Raw genomic sequence first — 18,119 nt, 5'->3', positions numbered from 1 at the left:
TATATATATATCTTAAATTTTATTCAAATTATTTGTCACATTAGGGCCAGGGGATTTAGCTCAATGACACCCATGCCTGCCTTGAAAGTGTGAGGTTCTGAGTTTGATCCCTGGTACTGGAAAAAGAAATTATTCAACATATCAATCAAGTGCCCATTAATATCTTTCAATGCCCAAACATGCGACCTTTAGTTTACACTTATTTTGAAGAAGGCTCCAGTAGCTCACTCAGAGGGGGTACTTAGCAAACAAATATTTAGAGTACTTCCATATCTGAAAATGTATTCTGATCTTATTTCTGATTGATAACTTAGGTGGAAATTCATTTTCCCACAACGCTGTAAATGCATTGTTCCATTGCTCACTTCTACTTCCAATGCTATTATTGAACTGTCTTTCTAGTTCCCATTCCTCTGTAGCTGACCTGTTCTTTTTTCTAGAATCTTGCCATCATCCCTAGTAGTCTGAAATCCCACAATGAGTCTTTTTTCATAGATTGTATTAAATATTAGGGGACTTTTCAATCTTACCTGCAACTTTTTTATTTCTTTGCTAATGTCCTCCTTTTCATTTTCTAAATTCCCTTTTTATGAATTCTTGTCAATAGGGTACTATAACATCTTATTCTCTAAATTTATTGTCTTTATCATACTGACCATCTGCATCTTTCTATCACTGAAACAAAGGTTCTCAACATGGAGAATAGGAGAGGTTCACTTCTCTGCCCCAGAGGATGTGGAACAATGTATGGAGCTACTTTCGGATGTCATAACAAAGAAGAGGGGTCGTCCTGGTAAATCAAGGCCAAGGTTGTTGCTTATCATTTCACAATGCGCAGAACAGCTTCTACCACAAAGAATTCCTCACCTCAAATGTCAGTTGTGCCAAGATTGATAAATCTCAGACCAGAAGAATTCCTTAACTTTATATTCTAAGCTTTCTAGTAGTTTCTATTTCAAAGTTTTAATTTACAATGATTCCCATTTTTATTAGCCTTTTTGCTATTTAAAAAACAAAACTCTTTCAAAGGATAAACTCCCATCTCCAGAAAAGAAACAGCTGACCTTACAGAGGGATCACATCGACGGTGGTATCTTCAGTGCATTGTGAAGACTGTAAGAGGTGGCAAAGGATCCAGGGGTTCAAAGGCTTGAATTTGAGGGTAACTCTCCTTCTCCTTGATGTCCCATCACTGCTTGCACAGTGCACTACACCTCCAGGTGCCTACAGACATCAGGTTAGCCCACTCTCGCTTTGCCAAGCCAATTATCTCTATTAGCAGCTCTGACTTCCAAAGTTTATTAAATTATTTGCCTCTCTGCCTTAAAAAGAGGGAAAATGCAAAAATTCTTTTAAATGAAGCAAATTTTTTCAAATGAATGTGTTTCCTAAATCTCTCAAACTTCTAAATGGAGCCAGTTATTCTCTTTTTCCTTGTAACATAATATTTTAAACTCTTGGGTACCATCATTTTAGTGCTGTTTTGCAAAGAGTAAGTGATAAATACTTGTGGGCATTCACTGATATTTAAAAAGGAATCTTATTTTTGTATTAAAAATTTTTAAAATTAAGTCCAGTATACTGGCACATGCTTATAATCCCAGGCCTCTGGGTAGCTGGGGTAAGAGGATCCTAACTTTGAGGCGAGATTGGCCTATTTATCAATTTAGCAAGTTTCTATCTCAAAATCAAAAACAAATGGGCTGGAGATGTAGGTCACTGTGAAAGCCCTGCGCTCAATCCCCACCAAAGGTTTAGTACCACCAAAGGAAGAAAGAAATCAGTGAGAACCTGGAGGTGTAGCTTAATAATAAAGTATAATTTAGTATGCACAAGATTCTGGTTCAATCTCAGCACCAGAAAAGCAGATCAATGATGAGGGCATAGCCTTCTAAAAACAAAACAAAACAAAAACTACAAAACCTCAATAATTAAACACTATGGTTTTCATAGGAAGAGAATAAGGGAATTGAATAGAAAGTCTAGAAACAAACAGAAATAAATAGCAGTTAAGTCAGTAACAGATGTTTAAAAAATAGAGAGACATCTGCAAAAATACAGTTAAATAATTATATCTCACACTGTACAATGATATATGCTGATTAATCTTGTCACCTTGGCTGAGTTAAGAGACTCCTGGAAAGGTGAATGTATTGTGCAGACATTAACCTCATCAATGTGTTAACTCACTGACGGGTTCAGAGCAGAATGGGGCATTAGGAGGTGGAGCCTAGCTGGAGGAAGTGAGTGGGTCACAGGGTCTTGCCATGGGGACTCTATCTGGTCCCTGGTCCCTTCCTGGGTGCTCTTTCCCTGCTCTCTGCTTCCTGGATGCCACTCATTGAGCAGCTTGCACTCACCATGCCCTCTCATGTGCTGTTTCTGCCAGGGACTGAAACCTCGAAAACTGTGAGCCAAAATGAATCCTTCCTCCTTTAAGTTGTGTATGTCAAGTATCTTGTCCCAGCAACAAAAAGCTGACTAATACTGGTAAATTCCAAGTGGATCAAAGATTTAACTGTAAAATGTGAATGCACAAATGTACCACAAGGGTAAATTCTCTTCTTACCTTAGAATGGGAAAGTGTTCCAAATTTTGCTTCACAGACAAAATCCGTAAATATTAATAAATGTAACTAATTAAAAATAAAAAACTACAAAGACAAAAGAACAATCACAATAAGAACATATGCAAAGTTGAAACATAAATTACAAACTGGGAAAAAATATCTGATATTCAAATCACAGGAAAAAAGCTAATCTCTTTAATATATAAAAAGCTTCTAGAAATCAAATTGAGAAAAAACATACAAGATCAAAATAGAGAATCTTTACAGATGTCACAAAAAGAGAAGTGTAAATTATTATTATACCTTATAAAATCACAAAAGATATGCAAATTAAAACCAATGGTTACCGCACCCCATAAACAGGTCGTTATTCTACTTCCCTGCTACTCTGACTTTGGAACATTTATTTCTCAGTAGAGTTCTTCATACAGGCTCTGTATACCATCATTATCTGAAAAAGTGAAAATTTATGAAGCTATGCTTTCTCTTAAAATTTTAGATCCATGGGCCAGGGATTTAGTGCAGTGGTTCTGCCACCTGCCTCGCAAGTGCAAGGACCCGAGTTCAGTCTCTGGTACCCACCCCCCAAAAATTGTAGATCCAAAATACACTAGCCAGACAAATAGACCTTTACTGGATAGCATTAGTACTTAGTGTTTTGAAACATAAAGCACTCATATCAATATGATAAAAATCTATATGAACATGTTCCATATCTTGTTCCTAGGAACAAATATATTGTTAAAAAATAAAGTTGGTGCTTGAATTATTCATGAGTAGCTTCCACAAACTTTATAGCTATATACAATTTTGGAATTTAGAAATATTTCTTCATATAAACATCCCTCTGGTCTACTTCCATCCTCTGCTAAATATATTCAATTCCAAAACAAGCAAATTTTTGTAGAAATATAAATCAACTAATTTAGTGGCCATAGATAGATAAGAAACTTGGCTGATTTGATACTAAAGACTGAATCCAGGGCCTTCACACGGAGCTACATTTCCAACCCTTTATTATTATTATTATTATTTATTTATTTATTTAGAGACAGGGTCTCACTACATCACTAAGTTGCCCTGGGAGGACTAAAACTTGTGATCCTCCAGCCTCCAAAATTGCTGGGTTTACACACATGTGCCACCATGCCTGGCTCTAAAGATATTTTAAAAATTTTTTAAATGATTTTCTTAACAATACTTTTAAGATACAAATATATGATCTCCCATAGAAATTTATCTCCCAGATTTACTTCATAATGCCATCACTGTTTTTCACACAATAATATTACCCATAATCAACTCACCCCATATATTTGAATCAAGTCCCTATTTTAAACATTTTTTATGAAGAAGAAACAGAAGCATAAAAATGGTAGTTATTAATTACACAGAAAACACATATGCTACATTAAGATTTCCCATTTAATATCTGAGTTTATGTTCTGTTCATTTTAATAAAACTAAAACATTTTTGCCCTTCAGCAAATCACAATTTTCAAAAATTACCTATTGCCAGCCTTTTCAAAATACTTTACTATATTTACAATGTGATTTAGTAAAAAAAAATTTTAAGAAAAAAAATCTAGTTTTAGTTAAAAAGAAATCATGTTATGAGGTTTTTGTTTCCATAAAAAAAGGCATGGTTCTAGCCTCAGGTTTTTTAATTCTCCTTAGTAAAAAAATACATCTTTTCTTTCCATAATGAGGTATCTTTTTTTTTTTTTTGAAACAGGTCTCACTAAATTGCTCAGGCTGGACTTGAACTTGAGGTCCTCATACCTCAGCCTTCTAGAGTACTGGGGTTACAGGGCTGAGACACCATGCTGGCTTAAAACATGATTTCTGAAAAAGTGTTACAATTAAATGTCTTCAAACCTTGTCAAATATATTCCATAATAAAATGAGTAGTACCTCAAAATGTTGACATAATATTTAATTGCGAGAAGAAAGGAGAAATGGATTGAGGGGTAAGGAAAAGTTTCAACTATTAATACTCTTTATGTAGTATGACATTAGAAACAATAACATCATTAATGAAAACAGTTTGGGAGAGTCATAAAGGAAGATTGGACATTTGAGGCCAACCTGGGCAACTTAGCCTGTCTCAAAAAATAAATGGGGCCAGGATAAAGAGCAGTAGTGGAGCATTTGTCCGGCATGTGCAGGGCCCTGGGTTCAATCTCCAGTCAAATTAATTAATTAACTAACTAATTAATTTTAAAAAGCTTTTAAGCATAGAAGCTATTTCTTTACATATAAATAAGAAACTCACTTTTCCACCTAACATTTACAGATTGAAGTTGAGATCTTCAGTATTTGGACCTTTGGCAATAACCAGTTTTTAGTTGGAATACTATCTGTAGTGGTTCTCCATCTCATCACATAACTATAAAATCCAGCTTGCCAAGAACCTAGATTCAACATTAATTATACTGATGGCAGAAGGAGATAAACAAACAGAGCTGAAGTTAAAAACTATGTGACTTTAACACAATTTAGATGTCGTTTTCTGATTTTGATCTTCTCTGGTTTGTTATGACCACTTCGACAAGACACCAATCATTCTTTGACTGAGGTTTAAACAAAATATAAAGGGTTAAGTCCCTGCATTCCCTAGACAGCTTCATTACCTTAACCAATAATTCAGCCCTTCCCGCAGTGTCTATAGGAAATTATCTCCAAGAATGTCATGGTTCGCCCCAACTTTACACAAGACTAAGGTGCCCCTGAAGAACTGACCAGAATTCTCCCACAGCTCTATGCTCTGCCTCCTCTTCTCTACATAGGAGTTGAATGTATATCTTCTGCTGTGCAAATTCCTTGGAGTAACACTGTGTACCTAAAGGAGTTCATCCAACAAATACAGCACACTCCCTAAGAGAACCTCTAAAATATATAATAATAAAAATCCTTTATCTTGATCCAACGCCTTAGCTCTCATTTTTCAACAACTTTTGCTGCAACTCTGTACCCCGTGAACTTTTCAAGTCTCAAGCTTTGGATTACGTGAGCCTGAAAACATGTGGGCTTTTCTGTTTTGTTTCTTGGCCCTGTATTTTGTAGTAAACCTTTTTTTTTTTTTTTTTTGAAAAAAATAGAGCTACAAACGTTTGTAAAGTAGGTACACCCAGATGGAGGAAAAAGCCAATCATTGCATTCACTTGCTTAATGACAATGACAGTGTAATGGAAAAACAGAAAAAGACAACCTTAGGCCAGTTTTTATTCTAAAAAGGTTGAGACACAGCGAGCCAGAAGCAGATCCTAGTAGGCTGCAGACTCTCCAAGGGCAGAAAGGACACCAGTGAGCCAGGTTCCTGAGGTTTTTATGGAAGGGGTCTTTCCTGCCAAACAATAACCACTTTCCATTTCATCCTCCCTACCTGCAAACCAAAGATGTCAACTTGAATGGAGAGTACAGTATGAAACTGTTATTTCTGGTAAACTAGGCACATTTTATAACTTTTTGATGAATACGCAAGGAAAATCGGTGGTGTTTCTGGTAAATTATACATCATACAACCCTTTTTATTATGACAAGTTAGTTAAGGGGTTGCTTTGGAACACATTATGGGTCTTTCCATTATTTCTTATGGGAAAAATAGTTTTGACTCTCTGCAATCAATTTGAGTTATAGCCAGCCCTCATGAATGAATTGAGTTTATAAGTCAGGAGTCCACTGTAACCTGATTCCCAACTCAGGAAACATAATATCAGTTTTGCTTATAGGAGAATCAAAACCCTGATAAATTGAAGATCTCACAGGAGAGACTGATTAGAACCTGAGTCTGTAGTTTTAAAGCCCAAGTAGATGAGAAAGAAGAATGTTCCAGAAAGGAGGAGAATATGTAAAACCACCGAGGCAAGGAAGAGCTCAGCATGTCCCTAGGAACTACAAATACTTGGAACTCAACATGCATTTATGGAAATAGCAGCAGAAGCTTAAGACACTGAAGTAGCTTTGTAAAATAAATTATGCCGCACTGAATTATACAGGATCTGGCAGGAGAAGATGAGAAAATGATGAAGGGTTTTAAACCAGGGAATGAGGAGATCAAAGGTTTAGAAATGGAGGGAGGGAAACGTGTCATGAGGCAACAAGGGCTAGTGTTACTGAGATCAAGACTTTTGAAGGCAGACAAACTGCCACTTATCATAACCTTAGGAAAGAGAACCTCTTTGCACCAAGGGTATCCTCATCTGTAAAATAAATAGTAATAATAGGGTCATTAGGAGGATTAAGAGAAAAAACATAGATCTAGTAGGCATTCAGTAAATGATAGCACTTATATTAAGTTGTTTCTCTTATTGTTGTTATACAAATATATTGAGACCTAGTTTAGGTCTTCCTGAAGGAAGAACATTTTAAATACACTTACTGACATTCTTTTGTTTAGATTATTAAAAAAAAAACAGTGCGACTTGATTTGTCCACACATAGTAGATTGATTTGCATTAAAGTCCCAGGACTACAAAGAGAATTTCAACACACTAAGAGACTTTCCAGGACCACTTCTGGACTTTTCTGGGGTAAGAAGAAAGGGAAAGTGAGGTGGAGGAGGAAGAAAGTTGGAATGGAGAATAAGGAGAGGGAGAGGAAGCAAATGTGCTGCATTTAGTCGTCTTTGAATCAGCACAAGGAGAGCCTGGGAAGTCCCTCTGAGTCCCAGGAGTTCTAGGTCCCCTAGCCACAACAGCGGCTGTTGATTGGTCTGGGTGGTATACAACACGACAAAGGCGCTGCGAGACAGGCACGCTCCACCTAGACATCTCCCAGGGTCAGTGATGGTAAAACATCTCTATCCTTAAAATCGATCGCAGTCAAAACTTTGAAGTCGTGTTTGATTCTTTTCTTCAAATTCCACATCCAATCTGCCGGTATATTCGATGAACTCATCAACTGTTTCCTTCCTCCTCCTATCCTCACCAGTTAAGTCCCAAATTTCCCGCTGCATTGCTGCACCAGCCTCCCAGCTGGATTCCCTGATTTCAACCCCGAAACTGTATGTAACAAGCAATGAGAGCGTTCTGTGTAAAGCAGCGGCCAGACATGTCCCTCCTGTGAGCAAAACCTCCCAGCAGTCCTCTTTTCCTGAGACTAGGAGGGGGATTCTCACGTGGCCCGCAATGCCCTCCCTCCTCTCCCAGTCATCTCTCCCTCTACTCATTCTACCTCGGGCCCCAGGACACTGTGCCATGCCCCCTCAGTCCGGGAATGCCCCACTCCCAGGCTTTCCTGTAGGTCATTCCCTCTGCCTGAAATGCTGTCCTCCCAACTGTCCCCATCTTCTTCAAGGCCCTGTGAGCAGCTGAAACTTCTGCTCCATCAAAATTCCCAGGCCCCCTAGCCCTGGTACAGCCCTTCCACGGCACTGAACGTCTTCCAGTGAGCCGCAGGAGCTTCCTCTCACTGTGTAGTGTGTGACTTCTCATCCAGCTCAAGTTCAGGAATGAGATTAAAGGTTTAGTTTATCAAATAGTGCTTATGTTCCTACTGTGCAACTAAGACTGCCTTAAGTGATATAAAATACAATCTCAGCTGGGCACAGTAATGCATACTTGTAATACAAGCTACTTGGAAGGTTGAGGCAAAAGATCAAAAGTCCAAGGACAACTTGGAAAACTTAGTAAGATACATCTAAAAATTTAAAAAGTTAAAAAGGAGCACAGGGTGCTGTGAACGTAGCTTAGCAGCAGAGTGTCTGCCTAGCATGTGCAAGCCCTGGATTCAGTCACAAGTTACCCACCCCTCAAAGACACAATCTCCTCTCACATAGTGTCAAGAGCCCACAATACAATTATTTTGGTTGATTTCTTTCATCTAGATCTTTGGCCTTCTCTCTAACTTACAACCACACATTCATTCCTTAGCTCTTTATGTTACTGCTATGATTTTGTTTTCCTTGCTTCGTTATTCCCATCTTGGATGACCTCCTTTCCTGGCTTCTCCAGCTACAATGGTCAGCTAAACCATTGTCTAGACTCAATCTACCCTCGATATTCTACCCCCAAGACACCTTGCTATGATAGTAAAATTAAACCAATCCTCTCAACAGCTGGTACTAGACTTGTCATCAGAAGCAACCAGCTGATGCATCACTGTATATAGATAGTATGCCTGGAGAACTCAGGTAAGAGATGGGTAACAAAAGACTGTTCTACACTGGAAATGATGGAAGAATTGGGGACAAGAGAAGAGAGAAAAGAAAAAGAGAAGAAATGACAGAGTAACTTCAGGGTATGCCAAAAATACTTCTTAGGCCATATAACATCTTAAGTTACTTGTATTCCTGTTTGGGCTACAGAAATAGTTGAATTTTCCAATCTTATGTAGCCCCCGTTTTTTGTAAATCCTTTATTTCCTTCCACTTCTGCTGAAAGACACATCATTTCATAAGTACATCCATTTCTTCAAAAATCTTGCCAATGCAGCAAAAAAGGAGAAACTACTCATCTATATTTTTGAGCTCAGCCGTAGAAGGAACACAGTTAGCCTTCCAAGTTAAGAAGTTGAAAGTTGTACCAAATATTTCGCCAGTAGCAAAATAGGGGCCATTCAATCTGTTTCTTTACCGTCCACTACCGGACTGCTTAGGCAATGTTCAGGGTTTTGCTGAAAGTCTTCCATTTTCAGGTTTCAGATTCTCTGTTAGAGTAAAGGCTAAGTTGCCATAATAATGAAACTCCAGAATCTAGTGACATAAAAGAAAATAGAAGTTGTTCTTTCTCTTCCATATAATGATGGGGCCTGGACTGGCAGGGCAGCTGTTCTGTGAGGTCATTCAGGACTCAGATTTCGTCTGTCTTGTTTCTGCCCTCTCCTAGGGTATCTACTTCATCTGTATGAGGTAGCTGTTGAAGGTGCCACAGGCACGCCCATGAAGGAGGAGAAAGCAGTCTGAGGCAAGCCATCTTCCTTCATCTAAGAAGGTAAGACCCAGATGGTACTGATTGCTTCTATACTCCCCTGGCAAAATTCACCGGCAAAATCACACCTACCTGCAGAGGGATGAGAAATGTCATCTTCAGACGAGTGAACAACATGTGACCAGTAAGAAGAGTAGAATGAATCTTCTGGTGACCACTATTCATCTGCCACAAAAATAAGAAATGCTACCCAAAGTTATGAATCCTTAGAAATAAAAAGACCAAAAGGAATGAAAACTAGGATTTTATTTCTTAGAAGGAAAGAGAAGGTCAGTGTGAAAAAACATATGGCAAAATCTAACTTGTGGGTACCCTAACTTCCGCTGTATTATTTTTAGTGCTTTTGATAATATAATTTGTAAATAAAATTTTATTTTAAGGGAAATAGAAAATGAAAGACTCAAGAAGAATAACAAGCTCAAACAATAGTAGTATGAGGAAAATCAGGAAAAATGGAATAAGGAAAATCAATGTAAGAAAAAAATTTTTTTAAAGTAAAGGAAATGTTCTTTGTACTTGAAACTCCAAAGGTCAATGGAAAATGACTATGGCAGAAACTAGATTTCAATGAATTGAAAAAATGAAAAAGAGCAAGGAAAAGTGAAACAAAAGTATAGACTAATCTTTTTAAAGAACACTAGTTTTCAATGAAAGAAACAAATAAGATAATTAGTTGTTAGTCCACTTGCAGTGAACTAACATGAGCACCACCCTCATGAGGCTAAATTGGGGAAGCTAATTCTAAAGACTAGAGCAGTTCACAGTTCTAGCTGCATGTATACAATGTATACAATGTTTATATCTCCGCAGGGAAGAACTTAGTGCGTTGCCTCTTAGGCTGGGGAAATTTGCCTGAGGTTGTTCAGAGCTTCGCTTGAATGTGGTGACTAAACGAGATCCTGGGGCTTCCAAAATTACACCTTCACTTGCTCTCTCAAAGTAACTATCACATCTGCATGAGACAAATGGCTTGTCCTTGGACAGTCAGGGGATCCAAGCTCAGTGTAGAAAGAAGGAAGGAGCAGAATTACCTTAGTCACAGCTGCAGTGTAGGAGAACTCCTACCCTATTAGAATATCAAGTAGGAAGAAGTGCAATGAATGATTAAGTCTGAAAGGAGAAAAGGGGTATGAATCAGCAATAGTAAAACTTACCAACTTTCACGCACCTTTGTCTGGAAGACTAAACTGGATGTGACTATCTTTCGTTCAAAATTCCCATCAAAAGAGACATAGAAACAACTGCTTGTAACTACAGTTGTGCTACTACTTCAAAGTGGTGGAGAAAGAAGGAATCTCTTGTGCTTAAATGATAAGCCCAAATTCCTGTAAGAAATGAAGTATCATTTCATAGAGAAAGGGTTAGATTATGCTGTCTTTGAGGAAACTGAATGTTTCTCACTGCAATGTGCACTTACACTCTAGGCAGCTTAGCTTGCATTGGTAGGAGGACTGAACTGCCTTTGGGGGATTTAGCTGTAGCCTGATTCATGAGACTTGGGCCCATTCCCCTCTGGACACCCCCCGCACACATACACACAATGAATACTCGTTCAGAAGTCTGAGACATTAGGATACAGAAGAGCAGACCAAAGGCATGAAACTCGTCTAGCAGAAAGTGGTCAAGTATTTCTGAAGGAGGTAAACAAGGCCACCAGATCAAGAAGTTTGGAAGAAAGAAAAGAGAAGAGGTATGGAGGGGAGGGATAAAGTTGAATGCTCTATTTATGATGCCTAAACCTGGAAGGTCCCTCTCTTGGGTGGTTTGTCAGTCATTTTAGAGGGATAACTGAAAAACCGTGAAGGATGACCACTTCTCAACATCTGGAATATAATTTTGCTCTGTGCTCAGTTCCATGACATAGTCCAGTATATTAAAAATAGACTTGGCAGTAGAAAAGCTCCCTAGTTAGAGGAGAAAAGGTGTGGTTAAAAACTGCAGGGCTATTTTATTGTGGTTAGGCTGTGTAGTTTAAAGGAGTTATGCTGAGTCAGACAGATAAAGGAAGCATTTTATTGATTTTGCTTCTATTTTTTAATGGGAAAGAGTTCAGCTTGTTTTACAAGGTAAGAGTAAAGGCACAGTGAGAGTCAGTGATTCAAGATTGAGGATGGGGAAATTTTGAGATGGAGGAAAGAGAAATTTGGAGATTCTTCTAAAATTTAAATCAAGACATTCTTGTTTCACAGTTCTATAAGCAAACATTATAAAGTGTTGAAAGCTTTTCCAGGTTTGTTTATGTTGTCTTTTAATTTATTCAACACAAAATCAGCAAATAGCCCACTTGAGTACTGGTGTGGAGAAGAAGAGAATCTTAACTTTGGGAAATAACTGAATCACTTAAGATTTATATTTTTTAAAGAACCTGCCTGTAAATTTAAAAGCCTGCTTAACAAATTGAGAAGGAATTCGCAATAAATATGGTACCTGATACTGGTGAACAGGATGTTAAATATGTCATGGATATGCTAAAAAGAAATCAGGTTAATTTTAGGGCACAGCAAGAGCTGTCTTACCTGTATTGTGAGGTATACCCATTATTATTTATACAGCTTCCAAGGGAAATATCACTAAAGTAGTACATTTGTAAATGTCCTGTTTTCAACCCTTTTTTCTTTCTGTAAAAGTTTTTTGCATTAAGTATCTTCTTCTAGTATCACTATATTTTGAAGCCACTAGATGGCTACAACAAATCCACAGGAAGTCAAATCAAAGAACCAGCAGTATGAATTTAGCATGGTAAAATCTCCTTCCTCACCTATAAAACAGGCATAACGATAGTACTTAAATTCCTAAAATGGTTGTTAGAAGTAGTTAAGAAACTATGCACATGCTTACTAAATGGCAGGTAGTGTGTATTATTATATATACGAATTGCACAGAAGGTTCGCTATGGTTTTTCCTTATGTAAAGTTGAGGAATAACAAATAGCCAAATAAAAGTGAAGACACAATATGTGAGTTTCTATGATGGACAAAAACCTTGGCAGCAGCCAAAAAGAATTTAAGATACAGAGAGATAAGGCAGTATATACAAAGAGAAAAGTAAAAAGCAATGTAGATGCCAGGTGGAGGCTTTGAGGGGAAATGAGGTTTGAGATGATGAGGAAATTAATTCAGTGTCTTGCAGAGACAAGCAGCAGTTAGTACAGAAATACTGTTTCTTACTTCATCTGGTAACTTTGAAAACTAAAGCTATTCTTGTGATTGTCATTAATAAATAGTGTACATGGTATGATGCTTCCCATTATAGTCTGGGATTTTTTTTTTTTCTTTGCAGTTTTGAAGATCAAACCTAGGGCCTTGCACATGCTAGCAAAGCATGGGAATGTATTTTTAATTAAGGTTTTAATGCCTTGTTACATTTTGAACTCATAAGACATTTTGGGTGTACATTTGACATAAATGAACATAAAGTAACAAAGAATAAAATTATGGTATCTTAATAATTTAACTATAAATTTACCTTAAATAAGGTTTGAATCAAGGTTTTTATACAAATATAATACAGAACTATAGTATATTTTTTAGTATATTGGAAAAATAGAAAAAAATAATTCTTTTTTGGAATGCTTGAAAAGTTCTTTAAAATATTTCTCCTATTTAATTTTATAAATGAAAAGTGAGACATGGTAAATAATACCATATTTCTATAGTGCTTTAATATATAGCACAATAGCTGGTGTAAATATGCAACAAGTAGTTTTAATAATACTATAGATGATAAAATTGTAGACAATAGAATCTGAGTAGGATTGAGTCCTGATTCTACCAATCCCTGGCTTTGTGACCCAGAACAAATGGCATCATCTCTTTTATACCTAAATGTCCTCATTTATAAAATGAGAATTATAATAGTGTCTATCTTACTGCCTGTTACAAGAATTGGTTGATTCATGTTCTAAGTTCTTGGCATATAGTAAGCACACAACGAATGCCAGCTACTAGAAATATTAAATATTTACCTTAGCTTCAAGGGTTAGCATACAAGGAGGCCCAGGGCAGTGGCTTTATCCAGCAAAGTTTGTGACTCAAACAGTCACAAGAAAATATCTTGGCTATAACAAAGATTATTTCAGTTGTATTGGTACAATTTCTGTCACCAAACCTTCCAAACATCCCAGAAATCTTTAAAGGTAAGGTGTATGACCATTGGTCCTGGTGGTTACACGCTCCCAGTTCTGTGTCCGACCAAGACTAGGACCTCCGAGCTTTATCCTACCTTGTCATGGGCGGGCACAATATTGACCAAAATGGCCTTCCTGGTTCTTGCAGAAAAGCTTCAGTCTTCTTTAGTCATACTTTTCTATCTTTATTAGGACTGACAGTTGAACTCTGATGGGAAGGGGCCCAGATGTCAAGATCCCTGGCAGCCCATGGGCTGGATGGCTTCTTTCTAGGAGGCCTATCTAGAGGCCTGTGCCTCACACAGTCAGACTCATTGTTAAGTCACTGCTTGGGTGCTGTTACTACTTTATCACACTGTACCCCCAATGCCTTGCCTAGTGTAGAGCACATACTGGGCACTATGGATCTGAACTAAAATAATGTGAGAGCCTGGTAACATCCCTATTTGCTTCAATCCTCAGTAGCCTCCCAGATCATCCATTATGGTCCTGACTCTTATCTCAATAGTTCTTTGTACGTCCCCCAATTTGACTCAACTCCCATTCCTCATCACATTTCAAACCCCTTCACTGCGTCCTTTGCATCTCCTGACATGTAACCTGCAAATTTTCCTTTACCTCTGTCTTCTCTACTTTCCCACTTAAGCCTAGCTCAGCTCTCCCATGCTTCCCAAGTATATCTCTTGCATGGAGGCTGTTTGTTTCTCACAGTTCACAAGGAAGTGTGAGGGGAGCCATCTTGCTCTCTGTTACAGCTTCCACATCTCTCTTCCTTCTTTCAAAAACTCCACTTCCTTTGAAATTCTTGTTGTGTAATTGTATCATTCAGTGTCCTCTAGAAGGATACTGATGGTACACTTGGATTAGGTTTATTTCCAGATGATTAAATGTAGAGATTATTTACAAAGGTGTGAGAGCAGTAACCCAGAGCTTGTAGCAGTGGAACTGGTACCATCCATGGACTAGAAGGAGTAGAAGAAGCCAGGGCGGTGACCTAGGGCAGAGAGATGTGTAGAGAGACAGTCATAAAAAGAGCAGAGACCTTCAGTTCCAGTACACAACCTTCTCTCCATCTGATTTTCTGCTAAAGATCCCCATTAAGCAGACAGCAAGGAAACCTGTTGATTTAGTGGGAACCTGTTGATTTGAGCTGACGTGGCACTGTGAGGGGTAGAGAGGATGGAGAATAAATCTGGTTAAACAAGGGAAAGATTTCCTTCTCAATTCAGTGCTCCTCTTGGCTGCTATCGTCTTCTAAACTCTTAGTCTTTAAAGACTTTAGCTTTAGCTCTTTTATCTTCTTCTCTGCCACTCAGGAACTTCAGCATCATGAGTGGTCCTCACTTAGCATTGCACCTTCCTAACTGCTTGATTACACATTCTGTGAGAGCTCAGGACTCAGGCCACCCAACTGACATTTTTCCTCATGAATTTTTAACTTTGTTCCTGTTCCTGCCTGCTACTTGTCTCCTCCCTGCAGTCCTCAACTTCCTTGACATGAAAACTGTGAAGTTTTTCTTTCTCATTCATGCAGGATAACTCAACCTTAACTCCAAACAATGTCTGCTACTACACTATCTTTGATTCTCTGCACTAACTTCCCAAATGTTCAATTTCCCCATTCATTCCAGCTGCTTGCCAAATGTGGCCAAACTGATTTTTTCCTATACATAAAAGGTAATTATAGTAGTTAGAAGATGGAGTAATGTGAGGTAGAAAGGTATACTGTCAGTATTGTCTTCCTTATTATGGATGTTGGCGCCTAGACCCAAATAATAATTATATGCCTGGTATCTACATTGGAAGCATCAGTTTACAAAGACACATCATCCTTCACCTTCCCAGCAATACAGATGTTACTGGTATTGCCTGCCTGTTTCACAGCCCTCCCTCCTTCAGATTCCTCCTCTCCAAAGAAATGCCCATTTTGTTCAGTGCCCACCCTCCACCCAATGATCATATATTATTGCACAATTATGTATCACCTTCCATATCTACTACCACCCGTTTGGGGGTCTCTTTTGTTTTATGCATGGGAAAGTGATGTAAAAACAGCCTAAAGGAGTGAAAGTCAACTGTGAGGAATTCTGGCAAAGGTTTTCTTATCCTTAAAAAAACTCCGTGAGAAAAATAACTTCCTTTTTGGCTTTGGAAACTACTTACTGTGGATGCAACTACCTGGGACAACTAACATCTTTTAAGTACTGGGGGAGAAAGTCTTAGGTTAGAATCATTCCTTGGAATACCAAGACAACAGATAAAAGAAAATACACTGCAATATTCTTCAGTTATTTTTTGACTTATACCACAGCTCTACCTCTGAACTTTCAACTATGCATTTGTAAATCCAGGGGACTTTGATTTCATAAAAATTTGAGAAATACTGTTTCTAAGTCCACAATATGAACTTTCTCCTCTGCTTATTCACTAAGTAAACTTAAGCAAAACATTTAATTTCTATGGGATTTATTTCTTTATAAAGAGTGGACTAATATCACTTTAATGACCTTATTTTGAGGATTTAGGGTTCAGAGGGATTGTGCACATAAAGTGTCTGGACATCTATGAGCCAGAAAAGGATATATCTATGAAGCTCCCCAAACTTGCCTACTGATTCAAGAATTGATTCACTGTTTTAATAAGCTGATCCAGGCACCTTTTCTGAGATTCTGATTTAGTAGCTCCCTGAGGCCTCTAGCAGTCGACACTTTCAATAACATATTTTAGGATCCAGGTAAATATGACCATCAGGCAAGTCTGAATTTAGCAAAGGAATACACGACATACTACTCCTACAATGCAGGTGTTAGGATTTCTGGTCTCTAATGGTTTATCTGACGGCACTGTTCTACTTGAGCAAGTTGTTGCACCTTTCTGGACATGCGCAGTCATCATGGGTATATCTAACCTCTAAGTTTATGGGGGTCCAAAGGCAAGTTTGCATGGGATATAGGGACTTCTCTAATATTTTTTACGTTACTGTAATATTAATAAAGTACACATTAAAATATGTAAAACGGATTGGAAGAGATGTTGGCAGATCATTATTTTTGGCCGAGCCCATGAAGATCCAACCTCAAATACTCTCAGGAACGTGGTATAACCTGAGACGATCATGCTCAATTACTTGCCTCACACTGAGTGAGGTCTGTGAAAACACCTAAGAAACATGAGCGATGGGAAAAAACAGGTTTACCTAAGGGCCCTAAAATCTTCATGTTCAGTATTGTCTCTGCAGGACAGGGTTAGGGAATGAGGAAAGGCGTTAAGAGTGGGTAGGAGGAGGGAGACGGGAAGGGAGGGAGAAGAAAGGGACGGGGGAGAGATAGAAGGGGAGAAGAAGGAAAAAAGCGATGTTTTTGCCTTGGTCTCAGGCCAAAGTTGGTAGGTAGAGCTGGAACACCTCCTAACTTGTGAGCTTCGGGCTTTTCGGGATCTCATCACTAGCGAAAATCAAACTATCCAGCGTTTGTAGCTTTCCAGATTTCATTTTATGCCTGGGTGGCAGCCGGGCAAAACCCAAAGGGGAAGCCACAAACGTTCAAAGACGCCCAGCTGCGCCTTGGGTCCTTAACCCCACCCAGTTTCTAGTAAGCCCCGCCCACCGAGAGACGTGTCGCTGTACTTTTGAGTCTTCTCCGTACCCGTACCTGCTAAGTGTGACCGCTAGGCTCGGAATAGTGCGCACGCGCCATTCTTTCACATGGTATGTGTCCTTATTCTAGCTGCGGTTGCGGCAGCGGTGGCGGTCGTTCTAGTCCTAAGACTATGGATAGTGTTTCGGTCCCACGATGTTACGCCCCGGGAGTCTCTCAGTCTTTTGGTAGTGGCTGGGTCCGGTAAGTATCAGTGAGGTGACTGTCGAGTTTGGGTGGGTCACTACAAACCCCAGAGTACACCGCGACGCTCTTTCTGATCTCCTTAGCCCTTCTTGGCGCATTGCATGCTGAGATTTGTAGTTTGTTTGCGTTACTGGAGCCGGTCAGCCCAGCGAGGGAGAAGGGCTGGTTTGCTGACGCGGCCTAGGCGCCTTTTAATGACAAGTAATTTGCATTCGTATGTAATTAAGCCTTTCTGTAGGGTGTAGCTTTCTAACAAATAATTAGTGAACAGAGAACGCTGAAGCCTTTTGATTCTGACATTTGGTTTCATGTTTGGCTGTTGTGCGTTATTAGTCTGAGAAGCCTTTTGTACTTAGTTTAGGAAACGCAATATTACATGATAAACGAGGCAAAGTAGAATGTCACATCTATGAATGTACAAAGTCTGCAAGGACTGAAACATTACCTATAGATAAAACATTACCTACGAGGATAAAAACAATACCGTAGGACAACAGCAAGGAGCAAGGTATGACCGACCAACTGTCCTATCATCTAAACAAGTCTCAATCCACCAGCCGCTGAGGGTACTTAGAATTTTTTTTTCCATAAATTCTTTTATTGGCACATTTTAGGTATACAATACATTTACATTGATCATTGGAAACTTGTAC

At 38.6% G+C, this 18,119-nt stretch overlaps 2 protein-coding genes across 8 annotated transcripts in view; one reads left to right on the top strand and one right to left on the bottom strand.

Moving 5' to 3' along the window:
• Tlcd4 (TLC domain containing 4) overlaps positions 1-18,119 on the bottom strand; it is a 90,114-nt gene that overhangs the window by 71,541 nt on the left and 454 nt on the right. For 3 of the 7 annotated variants that reach the window (XM_033758136.1, XM_010639905.3, XM_010639894.3), the window contains exon 1: positions 13,720-13,937. The exons of 1 other annotated variant lie outside the window; for it this stretch is intronic. The gene's annotated coding sequence lies outside the window, so the exon portion shown is untranslated. Of the gene's footprint in view, positions 1-9,570; positions 9,685-13,719; positions 13,938-18,119 lie in introns of those variants that run through there. 3 more of the 7 variants (XM_010639902.3, XM_010639900.3, XM_033758135.1) reach the window with 3 other exon arrangements.
• Alg14 (ALG14 UDP-N-acetylglucosaminyltransferase subunit) overlaps positions 17,264-18,119 on the top strand; it is a 134,433-nt gene continuing 133,577 nt past the window's right edge. The window contains exon 1 of the mRNA XM_010639909.3: positions 17,264-17,463. Within this exon, the coding sequence (XP_010638211.1) occupies positions 17,328-17,463 (136 nt within the window). The 5' untranslated portion in view covers positions 17,264-17,327. The remainder of the gene's footprint in view (positions 17,464-18,119) is intronic.

The sequence above is a fragment of the Fukomys damarensis genome, unplaced genomic scaffold (assembly GCF_012274545.1).
Source record: "Fukomys damarensis isolate Sample0158 unplaced genomic scaffold, DMR_v1.0_HiC HiC_scaffold_33, whole genome shotgun sequence".
NCBI lineage: Eukaryota > Metazoa > Chordata > Mammalia > Rodentia > Bathyergidae > Fukomys > Fukomys damarensis.
Note: the sequence above shows the minus strand (reverse complement) of the source record. Positions and strands in the feature narration are given on the sequence as shown.